At 32.9% G+C, this 17,368-nt stretch overlaps 1 protein-coding gene across 1 annotated transcript in view; it reads right to left on the reverse strand.

The window, feature by feature from the left end:
- LOC140040021 (ankyrin repeat and IBR domain-containing protein 1-like) overlaps nucleotides 1–17,368 on the reverse strand; it is a 67,319-nt gene that overhangs the window by 4,408 nt on the left and 45,543 nt on the right. The window contains exons 18-21 of the mRNA XM_072085643.1: nucleotides 8,093–8,222; nucleotides 4,980–5,067; nucleotides 2,403–2,455; nucleotides 1,771–1,848 (exon numbers count right to left, since the gene is read on the reverse strand). Of these exons, the coding sequence (XP_071941744.1) occupies nucleotides 1,771–1,848; nucleotides 2,403–2,455; nucleotides 4,980–5,067; nucleotides 8,093–8,222 (349 nt within the window). The remainder of the gene's footprint in view (nucleotides 1–1,770; nucleotides 1,849–2,402; nucleotides 2,456–4,979; nucleotides 5,068–8,092; nucleotides 8,223–17,368) is intronic.

The following is a 17,368-nucleotide window of genomic DNA, read 5'->3' on the forward strand; positions in this document are numbered from 1 at the left end:
TATTTTTTTATTTTATTTTATTCATTTCGGCAATAAACATAAAATAATAATTACAAAAAACATAAATATATATATATATATATGAAAAACAAGACACGAGGCCGAGGAAAGACAAAAGCATTAAACAAACGCTGTCACCGGTAAGGTGTGTCTCTCCAACACATAAATAACAAATAACAAGAATATATACAAATATAGTAGACATATCATTTCATTTAAAAATTTAAAAAGTTTCTCTCCGAGATTTAAAATATAGCTTTAGAGATAATTTAAAATTAATAAAAGAACCATTAACAAAAATATCACGAATCTGATTGGGTATGGAATTCCAAGTTCTAGTGAATCTGGTCGGGATGCAAAATTTTGACATATCATTACTGGAGCGAAGATGCTTGAAAGTGAGAGTATCATGACGATTATTAACTATGAGTAAATTATAAATAATAGATCTTTGATGATAAAGTAAAACATTGCAAACAAATAGAACAGTATAACAATCTCTAATAGCGATTGTAGATGGGATATCAAGAGTGTCTAGTCTCCCCTCATATGACTGTTCCTGACGACGTTGATGTAAGATCAACCGGGTGGCCCATCTCTGGATTTGCTCAATCATTTGAATTTGACATATGCGATAAGGGTACCACACCTCGCAACAGTACTTTATATGAGGGAGGACTAGACACTGGTATAATTTTAAAAGAACGGGTGTAGAACAACCACCAGCAATTGCTCTAACAAGACCCAGTGTTCTATTACACTTATTTACAACCTCATGGACTTGTTTAGACCATGACAAATCATCGGATATGTACACACCAAGAATTTTCAGATGTTTAACATGTGCAATAACCTGATCGTTAAGTACATAGTCATTAGAAGATGGAGCTCTCCTTCTATCGATAGACAAGATGTTACATTTAGTAGGGTTTAAAATAAGTTTGTTTAAAATTGACCATTCAGAGATTTTGTACACATATATGTAAAAAAATGTAAATCAAATATGAAAATAACATAATGAACATTCTTCATAATGTATTTAAATGAATTTATAAATTAAAAATCAAAGATTTCACTTTCAAATTACCTAAATTTATATATATTGTGTAAATATTTGACTTGATATAGAAGCACCTGTTTCATTTCACAGACAAAAAATCAATAAAAGGAAATAGCAGACCTCCCAGAGATATTCAAACGAAACAGACAGAATCTTAATGGATGGACTGTTTATTTTAAATAATTAAAAATGAATTAGTCACAACATAATGGGTAATTTAATGTGTCTATATTTATGTAGATAATGAACAGTTAGCTAGTTACTTATTGATGCTTAAGATGGGGACAATGACAAGGTGTGTTTGGTGTTCTATATTTAGAATTCTTTGTGTCTATATTTAGATAATGAGCAAAGTTTAATTAGTTACTTCTTGAAGCTTAAGTTGGGCACAATGAAAATGTGTGTTTGGTATTCTATATTTAGAATTCTATGACACACCTTCAGAATGGGTAAGGCTAATTCTATTCATGAATCACTTGCATAATAATTCTATTTAGAACACTTCCTTAAAATATACCAAAGTTTTTTGTGCTGGGAGATTCTGTGAAACACATTTAAATCTTTGAAGTATTTTTAGATTTTATTTGTTGGTTGCTAAGTAAGGTTTTACTACAGATGTATAGTGACTGGCGCCTTGCTGCCAGTAAGGCCTGGTAGGTCTAATGAAGCATGTAACATACAATACAATAATCAATAATTATACAATTTACCTTTTGAATCTGGTTCTGCTAAATGTTCGTTTGTTTGTTTTGTCTTTTTTTCATATGCGTCATGGCTGGACACAATATCTACAATACAAAACATGTAATTAGCAGTTGCATTTTTCTAGGAAACATACCAGCGCAGAATGATTCTCAAATGTAGTTTAAATCATTATCAGTACCATTCTGATACTCAATGATTCATACTGGGTATGAATGCGTGCAGTAGTAAACATTGTTTAAAAAAACGTTTAAAAGCTTGTTTTCTCTGATAACATATATACACAAAATAATAAAGACAGTCACTAACAGTATATATAATATTACAAACATTTTTTGAAGGATTGTTTCATTATTAAAAAATTTAACTAATGGTTGAATACATTGATTACAAATGGTATGATGGTAAAACCTTAGTGTCCTCGCTATTACTATAATATATTCAACATATTAACAGTGGCAGATAAAGGGGAATGGCGGAAAAATGGTCAAATTGCAGTTATAGGATTCATCTCATCACACATCCCCTGCCTCACTTGGATCTGCCATTGGGTGTGTATTGAACTATGACCTCCCACAAGTCTTCCCCTTTCCCACTTGGATCTGCGAATGGATGTGTATCAAACTACAATCTCTCTTACCTTCGTCAACTAGTTCTTTCATTTCAGGAGGTACTGCCTGATCTGATTGAAAACTGAAAGATATTAAATATGAAACAATTATTTATCAGAAAGAACTTGCAAACATCCTAGATTTGCTAAAAGTTACACAAAAAAAAAAGGAAAAAAAAAGGAACTTTAGTTTGTAGGCAGAGTGGAAAAGTAAACAAACAATAGTTTTCGTTTCTATTTTATTGGTTGCTCTGTCTTTGTTGTATTGTATTAATGCTGTGGGGCGCGGTAGCATAGGACTTCTGACCGCGACCTACGCTCGTCGCATTGCTTTGAGCATTAAGCGCTATACAAGATTAACATTATTATTTTATTACTAATATTAGAAACTATAAGACATTTGAATTTATCAGTTAATGCGTGAAGTTTTAATTAAGCAAAGTGACAATAATTTCCAACACCACACTAACAACAGATACTTTGATTTGATATCTCATTGCATTGATCTTACTTACATGGTGATAGACTATGAATATAAAGAAAGTGAATTTCATATACAATTTTAATCTAAAATCATAGATTTATTAATTTTAAAAAACAAAAACAATTTTACAAAATTACATTTTAAAAATCTTATATTTACACATTTTATTTAGCTTTATTATTTATTTTGCATTACTTATTATTATATATTTATTTTTAAAAGATTTATTTGAATATCTATCTTTGTTTTGGATTTCCCCCTCCCCCTCCCCCTTCTCTTTATGGCATTTTATTCACCTACTTATTTCATTTTTCAACAGTCTTCATTCTTTGTCAAGCTTATTTTATTTTCAAATTTGTAATTTCTTTTTTCTTGTTATTCCTTTTTTGGACGTAAATAAATATGAATTTAAATTAATTAATAGGAAACTAGAAATTATTAATTAAATTTAGATATTAGAACCATTATTTTATGACTATTGTAACTCTTCTACACAAATCTCATATAAGCTTTAGCACATCCAGCTTTATTAAGATAGAATATCAATAGCTTTTACTATATTAATGATTAAGTGCCAATTCCTTATACTGTACTACATCTAGTTCAAACTCATTTAACCTTTTTGTAATAACCTGCTCTGGATGAGATGATTCTTTGTCAAATCTAAGCCAGGTTGAAATACAAAATACATTCTATTTGTTGTCTTGTTCAAGATAAGTAAACAAATTGTTTTGTTAATGACTGATTATTGAAAATGTTTTTTTTAAATGCTAGAGATAAATTGTAGCATATCAATCATTAGCAATTCAAGTAATAGAAGTTATTTAATGAATTTGCCAACAGCTAGGCCGCATTAATCTCTGAGAAATGTTATACATACACCATTACTTACAATATAAATTTAAAAACTTGCAGAAGACAAAGTTCATGTGTAAAAAAAATAGGATCCAGTCAGTCGTCAGGGGACAAATTTAAAAAAAAAAACCTTGTGGAAGCCAAGGTTCATGTGTAATAAAAAATTAGGATCCAGTTCCCAGTCAGAGGAAAAAAATGTCAAAAATAGATGTTCGCAAGTGCTCAAAGCAGTTAAAGCCCCATTCCCTACGTTTTTTAGATCTAATTTAAGATCACAAACTATATTTAATGTAAAAATAATACTATATGGTCCTATTGCGATAACTTTTTTCGTCTTTAAACGGTTAAAAATGTGAAAAATAAGTCGATTCTAATAATTATAGCGGCCTGCTATAAATCCCAAAATGCATTGCGCGCGGATTGATATTTTTGTTTTTCACCTGTAATTCGCCCACTTTTCGATCGATCGTGAGGCCAAAACAAATGGAAGACTCCTAACTTTTCAGCGAAAATACCGGGTTTTCCCCAATTTGTATCAACGGAGTCTGGCAAAAATAGAAAGACAATTAATGCAGCAACTATACAACGTCAGGCTAGGTATATAGCTCGCATACGATGTTCGTACGTTACCGATGTTTACCAGCTAGGCCTACAAAACTAAGCCTAGCTAGGCTAGGCCTAAGACCGTCCACGAGAGGTCGATCGCCGCGAGCTACTTAGGTAGTGCATTGTTTCTCACTTTTTATCATAATTTACCATAAAATGTACATTTAAGACAAGGAATGACATGGTTTAATGTTTTTAAAGTGATATATATGTATTATTTTCCAAAAAACGTCCAAAATTGCAGGGAAAGGGTCTTTAAGACAGCTGTAATCCTGCTCCATAATATTGGCAAGGGTTCGATTCTCGAGACCAAAACAGTAGACTCAGTGCACACAAAATATTTGTTTTACTTTAAAGTACCTAGTACATCTTTCAAGACAAGTAGGCAGTTACCCTGGTGTGTTGGCTCACTCAGCTCTTGGACAGATAAAAGAGTGCCTGAATTAGCAGTACTGACATGATGTGACCCTTAGATGAGAAATGTAGTTAGATAGTGTAACATCTAAGTCCACAACGCCATGAGCAATGATCGGTATGGTATGGCGCTATACAAACGGACATTATCGTGTGTTAGGGTCCCCGGAGTAGAGTTGTTTAACAAAAGAGAAGAAAATTGATCATGTAATTATAATTAGATTAGATCAGAATTGATTAATATTTACCTTGAAGTGATGCCCTCCGTTTGCTGCATCAACAGCTGCTGGGAAAGCTCAAAAGCTCGCAACAAACCTTCACTTATTCCTGATGAATCTATAAATAGTAACATTAGCCATGTCATTAGAATATATAAATAGTAACATGAACATTAGGCGTGTCAATAGAATCTATAAATAGTAACATTAGTCATGTCATTAGAATCTATAAATAGTATCATGAACATTAGCTATGTCAATAGAATCTATAAATAGTAACATGAACATTAGAATCTATAAATAGTAACATGAACATTAGCCTTGTCAATAGAATCTATAAATAGTAACATGAACATTAGAATCTTATGAACATTAGCCATGTCAATAGAATCTATAAATAGTAACATTAGCCATGTCAATAGAATCTATAAATAGTAACATGAACATTAGCCATGTCATTAGAATCTATAAATAGTAACATGAACATTAGCCATGTCAATAGAATCTATAAATAGTAAACATGAACATTAGCCATGTCAATAGAATCTATAAATAGTAACATGAACATTAGCCATGTCAATAGAATCTATAAATAGTAACATGAACATTAGCCATGTCAATAGAATCTATAAATAGTAACATGAACATTAGCCATGTCAATAGAATCTATAAATAGTAACATGAACGTTAGAATCTATAAATAGTAACATGAACATTAGCCTTGTCAATAGAATCTATAAATAGTAACATGAACATTAGAATCTATAAATAGTAACATGAACATTAGCCATGTCAATAGAATCTATAAATAGTAACATGAACATTAGCCGTGTCAATAGAATCTATAAATAGTAACATGAACGTTAGAATCTATAAATAGTAACATGAACATTAGCCTTGTCAATAGAATCTATAAATAGTAACATGAACATTAGCCTTGTCAATAGAATCTATAAATAGTAACATGAACGTTAGAATCTATAAATAGTAACATGAACATTAGCCTTGTCAATAGAATCTATAAATAGTAACATGAACATTAGCCGTGTCAATAGAATCTATAAATAGTAACATGAACATTAGCCATGTCAATAGAATCTATAATAGTAACATGAACATTAGAATCTATAAATAGTAACATGAACATTAGCCTTGTCAATAGAATCTATAAATAGTAACATGAACATTAGCCATGTCAATAGAATCTATAATAGTAACATGAACATTAGAATCTATAAATAGTAACATGAACATTAGCCTTGTCAATAGAATCTATAAATAGTAACATGAACATTAGCCATGTCAATAGAATCTATAATAGTAACATGAACATTAGAATCTATAAATAGTAACATGAACATTAGCCATGTCAATAGAATCTATAATAGTAACATGAACATTAGAATCTATAAATAGAAACATGAACATTAGCCATGTCAATAGAATCTATAATAGTAACATGAACGTTAGAATCTATAAATAGTAACATGAACATTAGCCTTGTCAATAGAATCTATAAATAGTAACATGAACATTAGCCGTGTCAATAGAATCTATAAATAGTAACATGAACATTAGCCATGTCAATAGAATCTATAAATAGTAACATGAACATTAGAATCTATAAATAGTAACATGAACATTAGCCTTGTCAATAGAATCTATAAATAGTAACATGAACATTAGCCTTGTCAATAGAATCTATAAATAGTAACATGAACATTAGCCATGTCAATAGAATCTATAAATAGTAACATGAACATTAGAATCTATAAATAGTAACATGAACATTAGCCATGTCAATAGAATCTATAAATAGTAACATGAACATTAGCCTTGTCAATAGAATCTATAAATAGTAACATGAACATTAGCCATGTCAATAGAATCTATAAATAGTAACATGAACATTAGAATCTATAAATAGTAACATGAACATTAGCCTTGTCAATAGAATCTATAAATAGTAAACATGAACATTAGCCATGTCAATAGAATCTATAAATAGTAACATGAACGTTAGAATCTATAAATAGTAACATGAACATTAGCCTTGTCAATAGAATCTATAAATAGTAACATGAACATTAGCCATGTCAATAGAATCTATAAATAGTAACATGAACATTAGCCGTGTCAATAGAATCTATAAATAGTAACATGAACATTAGCCTTGTCAATAGAATCTATAATAGTAACATGAACATTAGCCATGTCAATAGAATCTATAAATAGTAACATGAACATTAGCCATGTCAATAGAATCTATAATAGTAACATGAACGTTAGAATCTATAAATAGTAACATGAACATTAGCCTTGTCAATAGAATCTATAAATAGTAACATGAACATTAGCCATGTCAATAGAATCTATAAATAGTAACATGAACATTAGCCATGTCAATAGAATCTATAAATAGTAACATGAACATTAGCCATGTCAATAGAATCTATAAATAGTAACATGAACATTAGCCATGTCAATAGAATCTATAAATAGTAACATGAACATTAGCCATGTCAATAGAATCTATAAATAGTAACATGAACATTAGCCTTGTCAATAGAATCTATAAATAGTAACATGAACATTAGCCTTGTCAATAGAATCTATAAATAGTAACATGAACATTAGCCTTGTCAATAGAATCTATAAATAGTAACATGAACATTAGCCTTGTCAATAGAATCTATAAATAGTAAACATGAACATTAGAATCTATAAATAGTAACATGAACATTAGCCTTGTCAATAGAATCTATAAATAGTAACATGAACATTAGCCGTGTCAATAGAATCTATAAATAGTAACATGAACATTAGCCATGTCAATAGAATCTATAAATAGTAACATGAACATTAGCCATGTCAATAGAATCTATAAATAGTAACATGAACATTAGAATGTATTTAGGCCTTTTATTACTTTCATTAGTTACAAATCAACCAATAATGTGTGATAAATTGAATTGAAACATTGAAAAATAGATTTTTGTTGAATATACCATTTTGATGTTACATAATACTGTACAGTAGTTATAGGATAATAATCATAATAGGATCATAATTTAATGAACAAAAGCACATCTCATTTTTTTGTCACATAAAAGTTGATAGTGTAGACAGAGCTTTATGCCTACCTTCTCCTAGTCGCCTGCGAAAGAGCATAGATTCATCTTCATCATCAGTGTCATCAAGCCACGATGTCCGTTCTGGGGGTGCAAATTCTTTCAGAGACGCTTCTATCGCTTGTCGCAGTAAAATATCATCCTATCAAGATTACAGAATTAGAAAATTAAATTTATTATCAATTATTAATTATGTTCATAGTTCGTTTTATTTGTCCTTACGGAAATTCATGTGACATACAATTGCTCAAAGTTAAAAGGTTAAAACAACAAAATTCAACGACTTAACAACGGTTATTAAAATGTCTAACTGAGTACGGAATAAAAGAATTGAGGAAGTGTTTTGTTCTACAACGTGTAGCCCTAAACGCCTTCCAGATCTCAACCATTAAAAATCACTATCATCTGTTATTCTGCACGCCTTATTTACTAAACATTGAACATTCTTTAGGTCTGATTTTATAAAACTACTGAACCATATTAGACAACCATAAATTAAGACACTTTCCATTACCGACTTATAAAATAGACCTAATATTGTGTTGTCAACATTTAAACCAAGTTTAATTTTCTTAAAAAGTACAATCTAGATTTACCCTTACAATGTTCACCCCAATTAAGCTTGTTGTCGATTACCATTCCAAGATATTCATATTTGGACACAATATCAACTGCATTGATTTTAACCTAAACATAATCCGGTTGATTAGAACTATTTTAGAAGTAAAAAATCATTTCTTTAGTTTTACATTCGTTAATAACTAAACGATTATCTACACATCCATGTAATAAATGAATTCACTGAGTTTTTTATACAATGTCTCATCATTCTTATCAATTAAACCTAATAAGACTGTATCGTCGGCGTACCTAAAAAAATAATTGTTTTGATGAGTAGATTTACAATCATTCGTATACAAAACATATAATAGCGGCGAGAGAACACAACCTTGTGGGGATCCGATATTAGTTATCTGTTTATCCGAAAGAGTCCCCGATACTGACACACTTTGTACTCTATTACTTAAAAAGCTACTAATCCATGTTATAAGATAAGGCTCAGTGTTCTCCCCAGGCCTTTGAAGCGTCACGGTACCGTGACGCTTGGGTTCTCTACCGTGACGCTTTACGGTCGGCCGTGACGCTTAAAACCTTATCCGTGACGCTTAAAAATATCAACCACAACAATCTAAAAATAGATTAACAGGCAGGTACGGTACTTTCTCTAGAGCTGAGGCGCGGCATGCATAAAGAGCCTAATGCATACGAGACACGTGACATGACCACTAGACGAAAAACAAAAGACTGCGTAACAAAGTGTTAAACAACTGAGACTCGCTTTCACCGGCCGCCGCCGAGAGATGTAAACACGTGTTTTGTTACTGCCATGTCTCTCTTTCGATCTCTAGTATTTGGCTGTTGTCTAAAATGTAGTAACTTGTATATTGTAAATAAAGTAAATGATTGATTGTATTGTTTTTCTTCTAAAAATGTTATGTGTATTAAAAATAAATATCGATGATATTATTATTTTCAATATCACACTGAATTAATCGACTCTATCGGTGGGATTTACTCTTTCGTCGGTAACATACGCACGTCATCAAATGATTTCTAGGCGCAATTCAATGCTAGCTGCTTTGATCGTATAATACATTCAAGAAGGCTACGATCGTTTTCCTATTTGCTAGTGCGCTAAAGTCTTATTTCACTTGCTTAAGGTACATTTAATGTACCTTAAGTTAAGTGTATTTGTACATCGGTGCTAGAATGTTTTAGGCCCTACTTCGTGAGAAAGTCGAGTGACAAGGGATGTCACATGGTATTGTGATATCAGTACTGCGATACTGTATGTCACATGGTGCTTTCACCGGCGGCCGCCGCCGAGAGATGTAAGCACGTGTTTTGTTACTGCCATGTCTCTCTTTCGAATTGTTTTCCTATTTCCTAGTGCGCTATGAAGTCTTATTTCCGGGCAACTAGAGGTGTCTTACTAATGAGTAGGCCTAGTTTTATTTCATCGGGACTTGCCCCTGATGTTTGTATTTGAACGCAAAAAATGTTTTTTATCGCATATGTTTACCCGCCGGCGGAAAAAAAAAGTAGGCTACGATCGTTTTAATGTTTGCTAACGCGCTATGAGGTGTCGTTTCCGGCTAACTACAGTTGACTACTGATGAGAAGGCATATTTTTTTTTTCATATATCGCGTACAGTATGTTTACCTGCGGAAAAGTAGGCTCAATCGGGCTGTTTGCTAGCGCGCTATGAAGTGTCCTTTCCGGCCAACTACAGAGTTGTCCTACTGATGAGTAGCATTTTTTTATTTCATCGGGGAATTCCCCTTGACGTTCGTAATGAACGCAAAAAATGTTTCTTATCGCGTATGTTTACCGGCGGAAAAAGCAGGCTACGATCGTGCGGTTTGCTAGCGCGCTATGAAGTGTCTTTCCGGCCAACTACAGAGTTGTCCTACTCATGAGTAGGCCTAGTTTTATTTCATCGGGGAATTCCCCTTGACGTTCGTATTGAATGCAAAAACATTTTTTTATCGCGTATGTTTACTGGCGGAAAAAGTATGCTACGATGGTTTTACTGTTTGCTAGTGCGCTATAAAGTTTCGTTTCCGGCCAACTAGAGTTGTCCTACTGATGAGTAGGCTAATAGATTAGGCCTATTTTTTTCATTGGGGCTTCCCCCTGACGTTCGTAATTAACGCAAAAAAATGTTTCTTCGCGTATGTTTACCGGCGGAAAAAGTTGGCTACGATCGTTTTGTTGTTTGCTAGCGCGCTATAAGTGTTATTTCCGGCCAAACCAGAGGCGTCATTCAACATAAATGTTATGTGCGAGAGTACCATTTCCGGCCATCTAGGGTGTAAATTACCAAAAATCGCTTCGCCACAGCCCCAACCATGGTGGGGCTGTGACTCAAGTACTTAGTGTCCCAATTCCCCCCCCCCCCCCACCCCCAGGGGGGGGGGGGGGGGGGCCAAGCGTGACGCTTGATGTGAATCCTGGGGAGAACACTGAGGCTTTACGTTCATATCACTAAGTTTTCTAATTAGAATGCTAGGTTGCAATGTATTAAATGCAGAGGAAAAATCTACAAAAGTTGCTCTAACATAACAATTCAAATTATTAACATGACTCTGTATAAAATGGAAAAGTGTAAGAACAGCATCATCCACACAAATTGCAAAGAGAAGCGGAGATAAAGGGGCAATAGTAATAATAATGTTTACTAATAATCTTTTCAAAGCACTTCATAACAATAGGGGTAAGTGCTACCGGACAAAAGTCATTCAATTGATTGATTGATTTTATTCGATATTCATACATAAAAGTTAAAATATACAATGTAAAAAGAATACCTGGATACCCCATTAAGTCGACAAAAAAATAAACTTATTTCCAATGGGGTCCAATCTGTAATGACTGAAAAGTGAGTGGTTGGGCCTAGTACAATTATCATTAAGTATGACTCAGTAAAAATGAAAAAAAAACAAAAAATACATACAAGACAAGATAACATCAAAAAAACAATTAAAAATAACTTAATTAAACTGAAATTCCAAGCTGTTCATTATTAAAATATTCTTTAAGTTTTATTTTGAAGGTTGCATTATTTTGTATTGATTTGAGTGAATTGGGGAGCCTGTTCCAGTCACGGATACCTAAGAAATAAAAAGTCGTATCATTAATGCCAGTAGCCTTAGGAGTGACAAAATTAAATGTTGTACCCCTGGTGAAATGGTTATGATGATCAGAAATTAACAAAAAGTTATCCTTAAGGAAAGAAGGCGTATTAAAGTTATAACAAATTTTGTGAACATAATTTAATCTTAAAAACTTATTTCTGAGGCTGACATTAAGAAACCCAAGACCGGAAAGCTCTTTGGCACCTATGTGAGACCTCGGACCAACATTTAAAATGAAACGTGCCATCTTGTTTTGGGCAGTTTGTAATTTATGTTTAAGATTCTTATTGACACCACCGCCGTACCATGCCGAGGCAGAATAGTCAAATGTACATTGTATTAAAGCAGTGCTTAATAGTTTACGACATTTTTTATTCAAGCATGAACTTTCCCTATGTAAAAACTTCAACCTTGACTTAACTTTACTGATAACACTAGTTGCAATAATATCACATGATACATATTGGTCTAAATCAATACCCAAATATTTAACTTGCTTAGTACTTTTGATTCTACGGCCCATTAATTCTACAGAAAACTCTTTAACTTTGTTAAGCTTCGCTCTGCTACCAAAGATAATACTTTCGGTTTTGCCAACATGTAAAGATAATTTGTTTTTAGTTAACCAGTCCTGGCACTTAGCTAGAACAGTACTTAATTTATGAGCGATTTTGGTGGCTCTTGGGCTCTTTTAGGGACAAGGATAATTGTTCACGATTTCCAGCAGATAGGCACATGATGTAGATCCAGGGATTCTTGAAACAATAGGTTAAAGGGGACCGCTAATTGTTTAGCACACATACCAAGTACCCGGGCGCTAGCGTTATCAGGTCCGCCTGCTTTTCTTTTGTTCACTTTCCAAAATTGTTGGTAAACAGCCTGTATATCTATATTAAAGACCCCTTCCCTGCAATTTTGGACGTTTTTTGGAAAATAATACATATATATCACTTTAAAAACATTAAACCATGTCATTCCTTGTCTTAAATGTACGTTTTATGGTAAATTATGATAAAAAGTGAGAAACAATGCACTACCTAAGTAGCTCGCGGCGATCGACCTCTCGTGGACGGTCTTAGGCCTAGCCTAGCTAGGCTTAGTTTTGTAGGCCTAGCTGGTAAACATCGGTAACGTACGAACATCGTACGCTACTTATATACCTAGCCTGACGTTGTATAGTTGCTGCATTAATTGTCTTTCTATTTTTGCCAGACTCCGTTGATACAAATTGGGGAAAACCCGGTATTTTCGCTGAAAAGTTAGGAGTCTTCCATTTGTTTTGGCCTCACGATCGATCGAAAAGTGGGCGAATTACAGGTGAAAAACAAAAATATCCATCCGCGCGCAATGCATTTTGGGATTTATAGCGGGCCGCTATAATTATTAGAATCGACTTATTTTTCACATTTTTAACCGTTTAAAGACGAAAAAAGTTATCGCAATAGGACCATATAGTATTATTTTTACATTAAATATAGTTTGTGATCTTAAATTAGATCTAAAAAACGTAGGGAATGGGGCTTTAAACAATGCGGTCTTCTATATTACAATCAATTAACTCATTAAAGGACTGATTATCATTCCCAAATCGTGAATAAAACTTATTTAAATCATTGGCAAATTCATTAGGATGTTCACAAAAACCGAAATTATTATTACTAGAGGGTGAGCTCGCTTCGCTCGCTCCCCCTCTAGGAAGTGTAGACGATGGTTCTCGGAATGATAATGTTCTCCTTATACATTTTCTGTCGGTTACCATTATTGAAAATGCTTGACATTCGTAAAACTAAACTACTTTGTTTCACAGTGTTTTAGATGATTAATAACATTTTAAAGTATAGTTTTTATTGTTTGGTAGGGCCCTTTGGGGAGGCGGAGGTCATTTGAGGGAGGTGCTTATTCGAGGGATATATGTTCAATTTTTTAGTTCTAATAATATGGTAACATTTATAATCAAATGAAATCCTCTCATAGATATGAAAAGTGTGTTTTAGATGATTAATAACATTTTAAAGTATAGTTTTTATTGTTTGGTAGGGCCCTTTGGGGAGGCGGAGGTCATTTGAGGGAGGTGCTTATTCTAGGGATATATGTTAAATTTTTTAGTTCTAATAATATGGTAACATTTATAATCAAATGAAATCCTCTCATAGATATGAAAAGTGGTAAAAAAGAATAACAAATGCTTGGTAAATTGCAGATAACAGTGCGGTGAATTCTACTACAAATAGTATAATTGTGTTATTATAAATATGTGGATGGACGTTTATTAGATAGTTGGGTTGTGGGGGGGGGGGGGGGGGGTTATTATTCAAAGTGATGTTTTATTGGCGTTTATTCAAATGAATACCATCCTAATAATTATTAATACATTATTTAATTTAATCATCTTTTGAAACTAACTGCCGTGACAGAGTGGGCCCAAGAAAGAAGACATTACGGCTTGCAACATGGGCAGACATCTCGGTCCTAACGGGACACAGGAAGATAGCCTACAGTTATTCCTGCAAGCTTACTCAATAAAACTCAGCTATCGGGATTTCACTCGAAAAATGTCTTATCAAATCTCCCTATGTAATTTTATAATACTATTCCCCACAATATATTCTGATTCTTTATGGCGTATATTTAATTTGATCTTTATTAATTTGCAGTATAATTCCTATTATTTAACTACTGTACCTTCACACACGTGTGGTATGTTTTAAAATAAACAAAAAACTGAAATGGCTATGATTAATGGCCAATTTTTTTTTCGTCTTCCAAAGGGACACTGTATATTGATTGATGCAAAGTGCCTGTTTCCAGTCACCTTTAGGGTCAAATCTATTATTTTAACTGCTCCCTTGTGTATAAAAGAGAGAAAATATTTGAAACTAAGGTGAACTTATCTTAAACCCGGAAATTACTTTGACCGGGAAGAATTGAAATTGAGAGGAAAATCCAATGTTGAAATCATAAATGTTGTTAAAAAACTCTTTATAATATCTTCCTAAGATATAAATATGGAACAATAGCGTCGGCGTGCACACTAATGTTATCAAATCTACGTTTCGCGGTACATCTCGGATAGATAAGGTAGGTATCCAAGGCGGAGATTTGTAGAGAAGTTTTTGCATTGTGCTCGCCTATGTCAGAATTAACCATAATTTATATATAGATTACTAGTTTTTCTTAAATGCTATTGGATAAATTCTTTGTTTAGTTCAAAACCTCTGTCTACACTATCAAACTTTATGTGACAAAAACTTGTGATGTGCCCATATATGGATGTGATGATGTCATATCACTACCATATTTTGGCATATCACTACCATATTTGGGCATATCACACTTCTTTTGTCCAACTAATTTGATAGTATAGACAGAGCTTTTAGTATCTGTTATTAAATGAACTCCATTTTAAAATGTAGGTTATTTCAAATTAGTGTTTCTGTTTAATCTGTTTTTGTATTAAGCTTATGCCTACGCATTGTATATAATTTACGAATACGACAAAATAATCATTATCAAAGCCTGTAGTAAAATTCAAGGTTGAATTGGCTGAAATATATTAATTGAAAACAAGGTAAACAATGAAGATGATGATTACTTCATTAAGCTCGATTTCAATTAAGTCATAAAGGTGACAGCAACAGTAACTAATAATTATATGGAGTATCAGTAAATAAAGAGTAATATTATAGCGGTTAAGACAGTGAAACCATACTTTATAGCCATAATATTGGCAAGGGTTCGAGGCTCACTCGCGCCATGGTTCTGGTGGTAGAATAAGCATTCTCGGATAAGGACTACAGTATTGTCCAGTGTACACAAAATGGTTGTTTGCACTTTAAAGAACCTAGAACATCTTTTGAGATGAGTAGGGAGTTGCCACGTGTACTAGCTCACACATTTACTGTCGTGGACACATGATAGAACGCTAAAATTAGCAGCATTGACAGGGGAGAAGCGTGCAGCAGCTAAGTCAGTACGTTGAAAAACCACACAAGTATGTTTATTCCTACAGCCTTAATAGCTACCAAGAGGCGTTCAGTTTTCACCACACGCCTCCACCATATCTCGTTAAATCTATTAATATTTTATATTAATAATTCTAGCTATGGCATAATTAACAAATGGCATGACTTAACTTTGTATAAAAATCTTTAAAACAACTTTGTGTTTATCAATTATTAATGGTCAGTAATAAAAATCCTGGTCATTTAGATAACACTGTTGATTCTACTTTTTATGAAACATTTTGAAATATTATACCTCAACCCAGACTGGAATAATGCTATCTTTTGAAAAGTAGTTTTTAAGTAAGCAGGTCATAGGTCATTACATTGTACTTATACTGTTATGACTCCAACCTTAATGGACCACCTGTCTATTCAAAGGTATGTACTAATGTTATGTGGGCTGTAATTGATTTGTCATTAATGTATATTATTATTATTATTATTATTATTACGACACCAATTAATTTGTCATTAATGTATATTATTATGGGGTCACTAATTGGTTTGTCATAAAGGTATATTATTATTATTGGGGGGACTAATTAATTTGACATTAATGTATATATTATGGGGTCACTAATTGGTTTGTCATTAAAGTATATCATTATTATTGGGGGGACTAATTAATTTGACAGTAATGTATATATTATGGGGTCACTAATTAGTTTGTCATTAAGGTATATTACTATTATGATGAGGGCTCTAATGGATTTTGCCATAATGTTTTTTTCTTTCTTCTGCTTTTTTTTGGCAAATTCTTAAAGTTGTCATGACTAAACAAAATGGTAACAATCAACACAAATAGAATATCATGTAGATTCACAGGAAAGTGTCCCCTAAATAGCGAGGTATATGTGATTAAAACACAACTTTTACAAAATGGCTTGCAGATAATATGACTATTAATCATGCTTGCCTTCCAAACCCAGGGTTCAGGGTTCAATCCTGACCTAGTGCCAGTGACAGGGTTGTAACTGACTCTTTCAACTCCACTCCCTAAGCCAAAATATAAGCTCTATCATGTGTCCACAACAGTAAATGTGTGAGCTAGTACACCAGGGTAACTCCTACTAGGTTCTTTAAAGCGCACACAAGCAGTTTGTGTACACTGGAAAATTTCTGACTTAGTTGATACGCACAATATATAATAAACTAGTGTAATTGGTGAGTTGCTCACATTTGGATGCGTATTAAAAAAAAGCTTACTGGATGGATATTATTACTGGCATTAAAAAAATATAATGTTAAAATTTAACTGGAGAGATCGACACATCTGACATTTGAATTGGAGACAAGATTATGTAACACAAACAACAATTAGTGTGTACATTAAAAGACCTAATTAGTCAGACAATGAAAATGAGAAATCCATTAGGCAAAAATAAATGGAGTTGTCTCCTATGGCTGTTAAAGTGACTACAAGTCTAATTGACTGTGGCAAAAACAACCTGTAACTTATAATGGCAGCTCTATCATCAGTAGAAGGTTACAGTAATTAATTATTAGAGAATAAAGAGCTCAATTAGTTGATTGAGTTTGTGTTGACGTACTAACAATAGAAATGATGACATCATCATGAATTCAG

The sequence above is a fragment of the Antedon mediterranea genome, chromosome 2 (genome assembly GCF_964355755.1).
Source record: "Antedon mediterranea chromosome 2, ecAntMedi1.1, whole genome shotgun sequence".
Lineage (NCBI taxonomy): Eukaryota > Metazoa > Echinodermata > Crinoidea > Comatulida > Antedonidae > Antedon > Antedon mediterranea.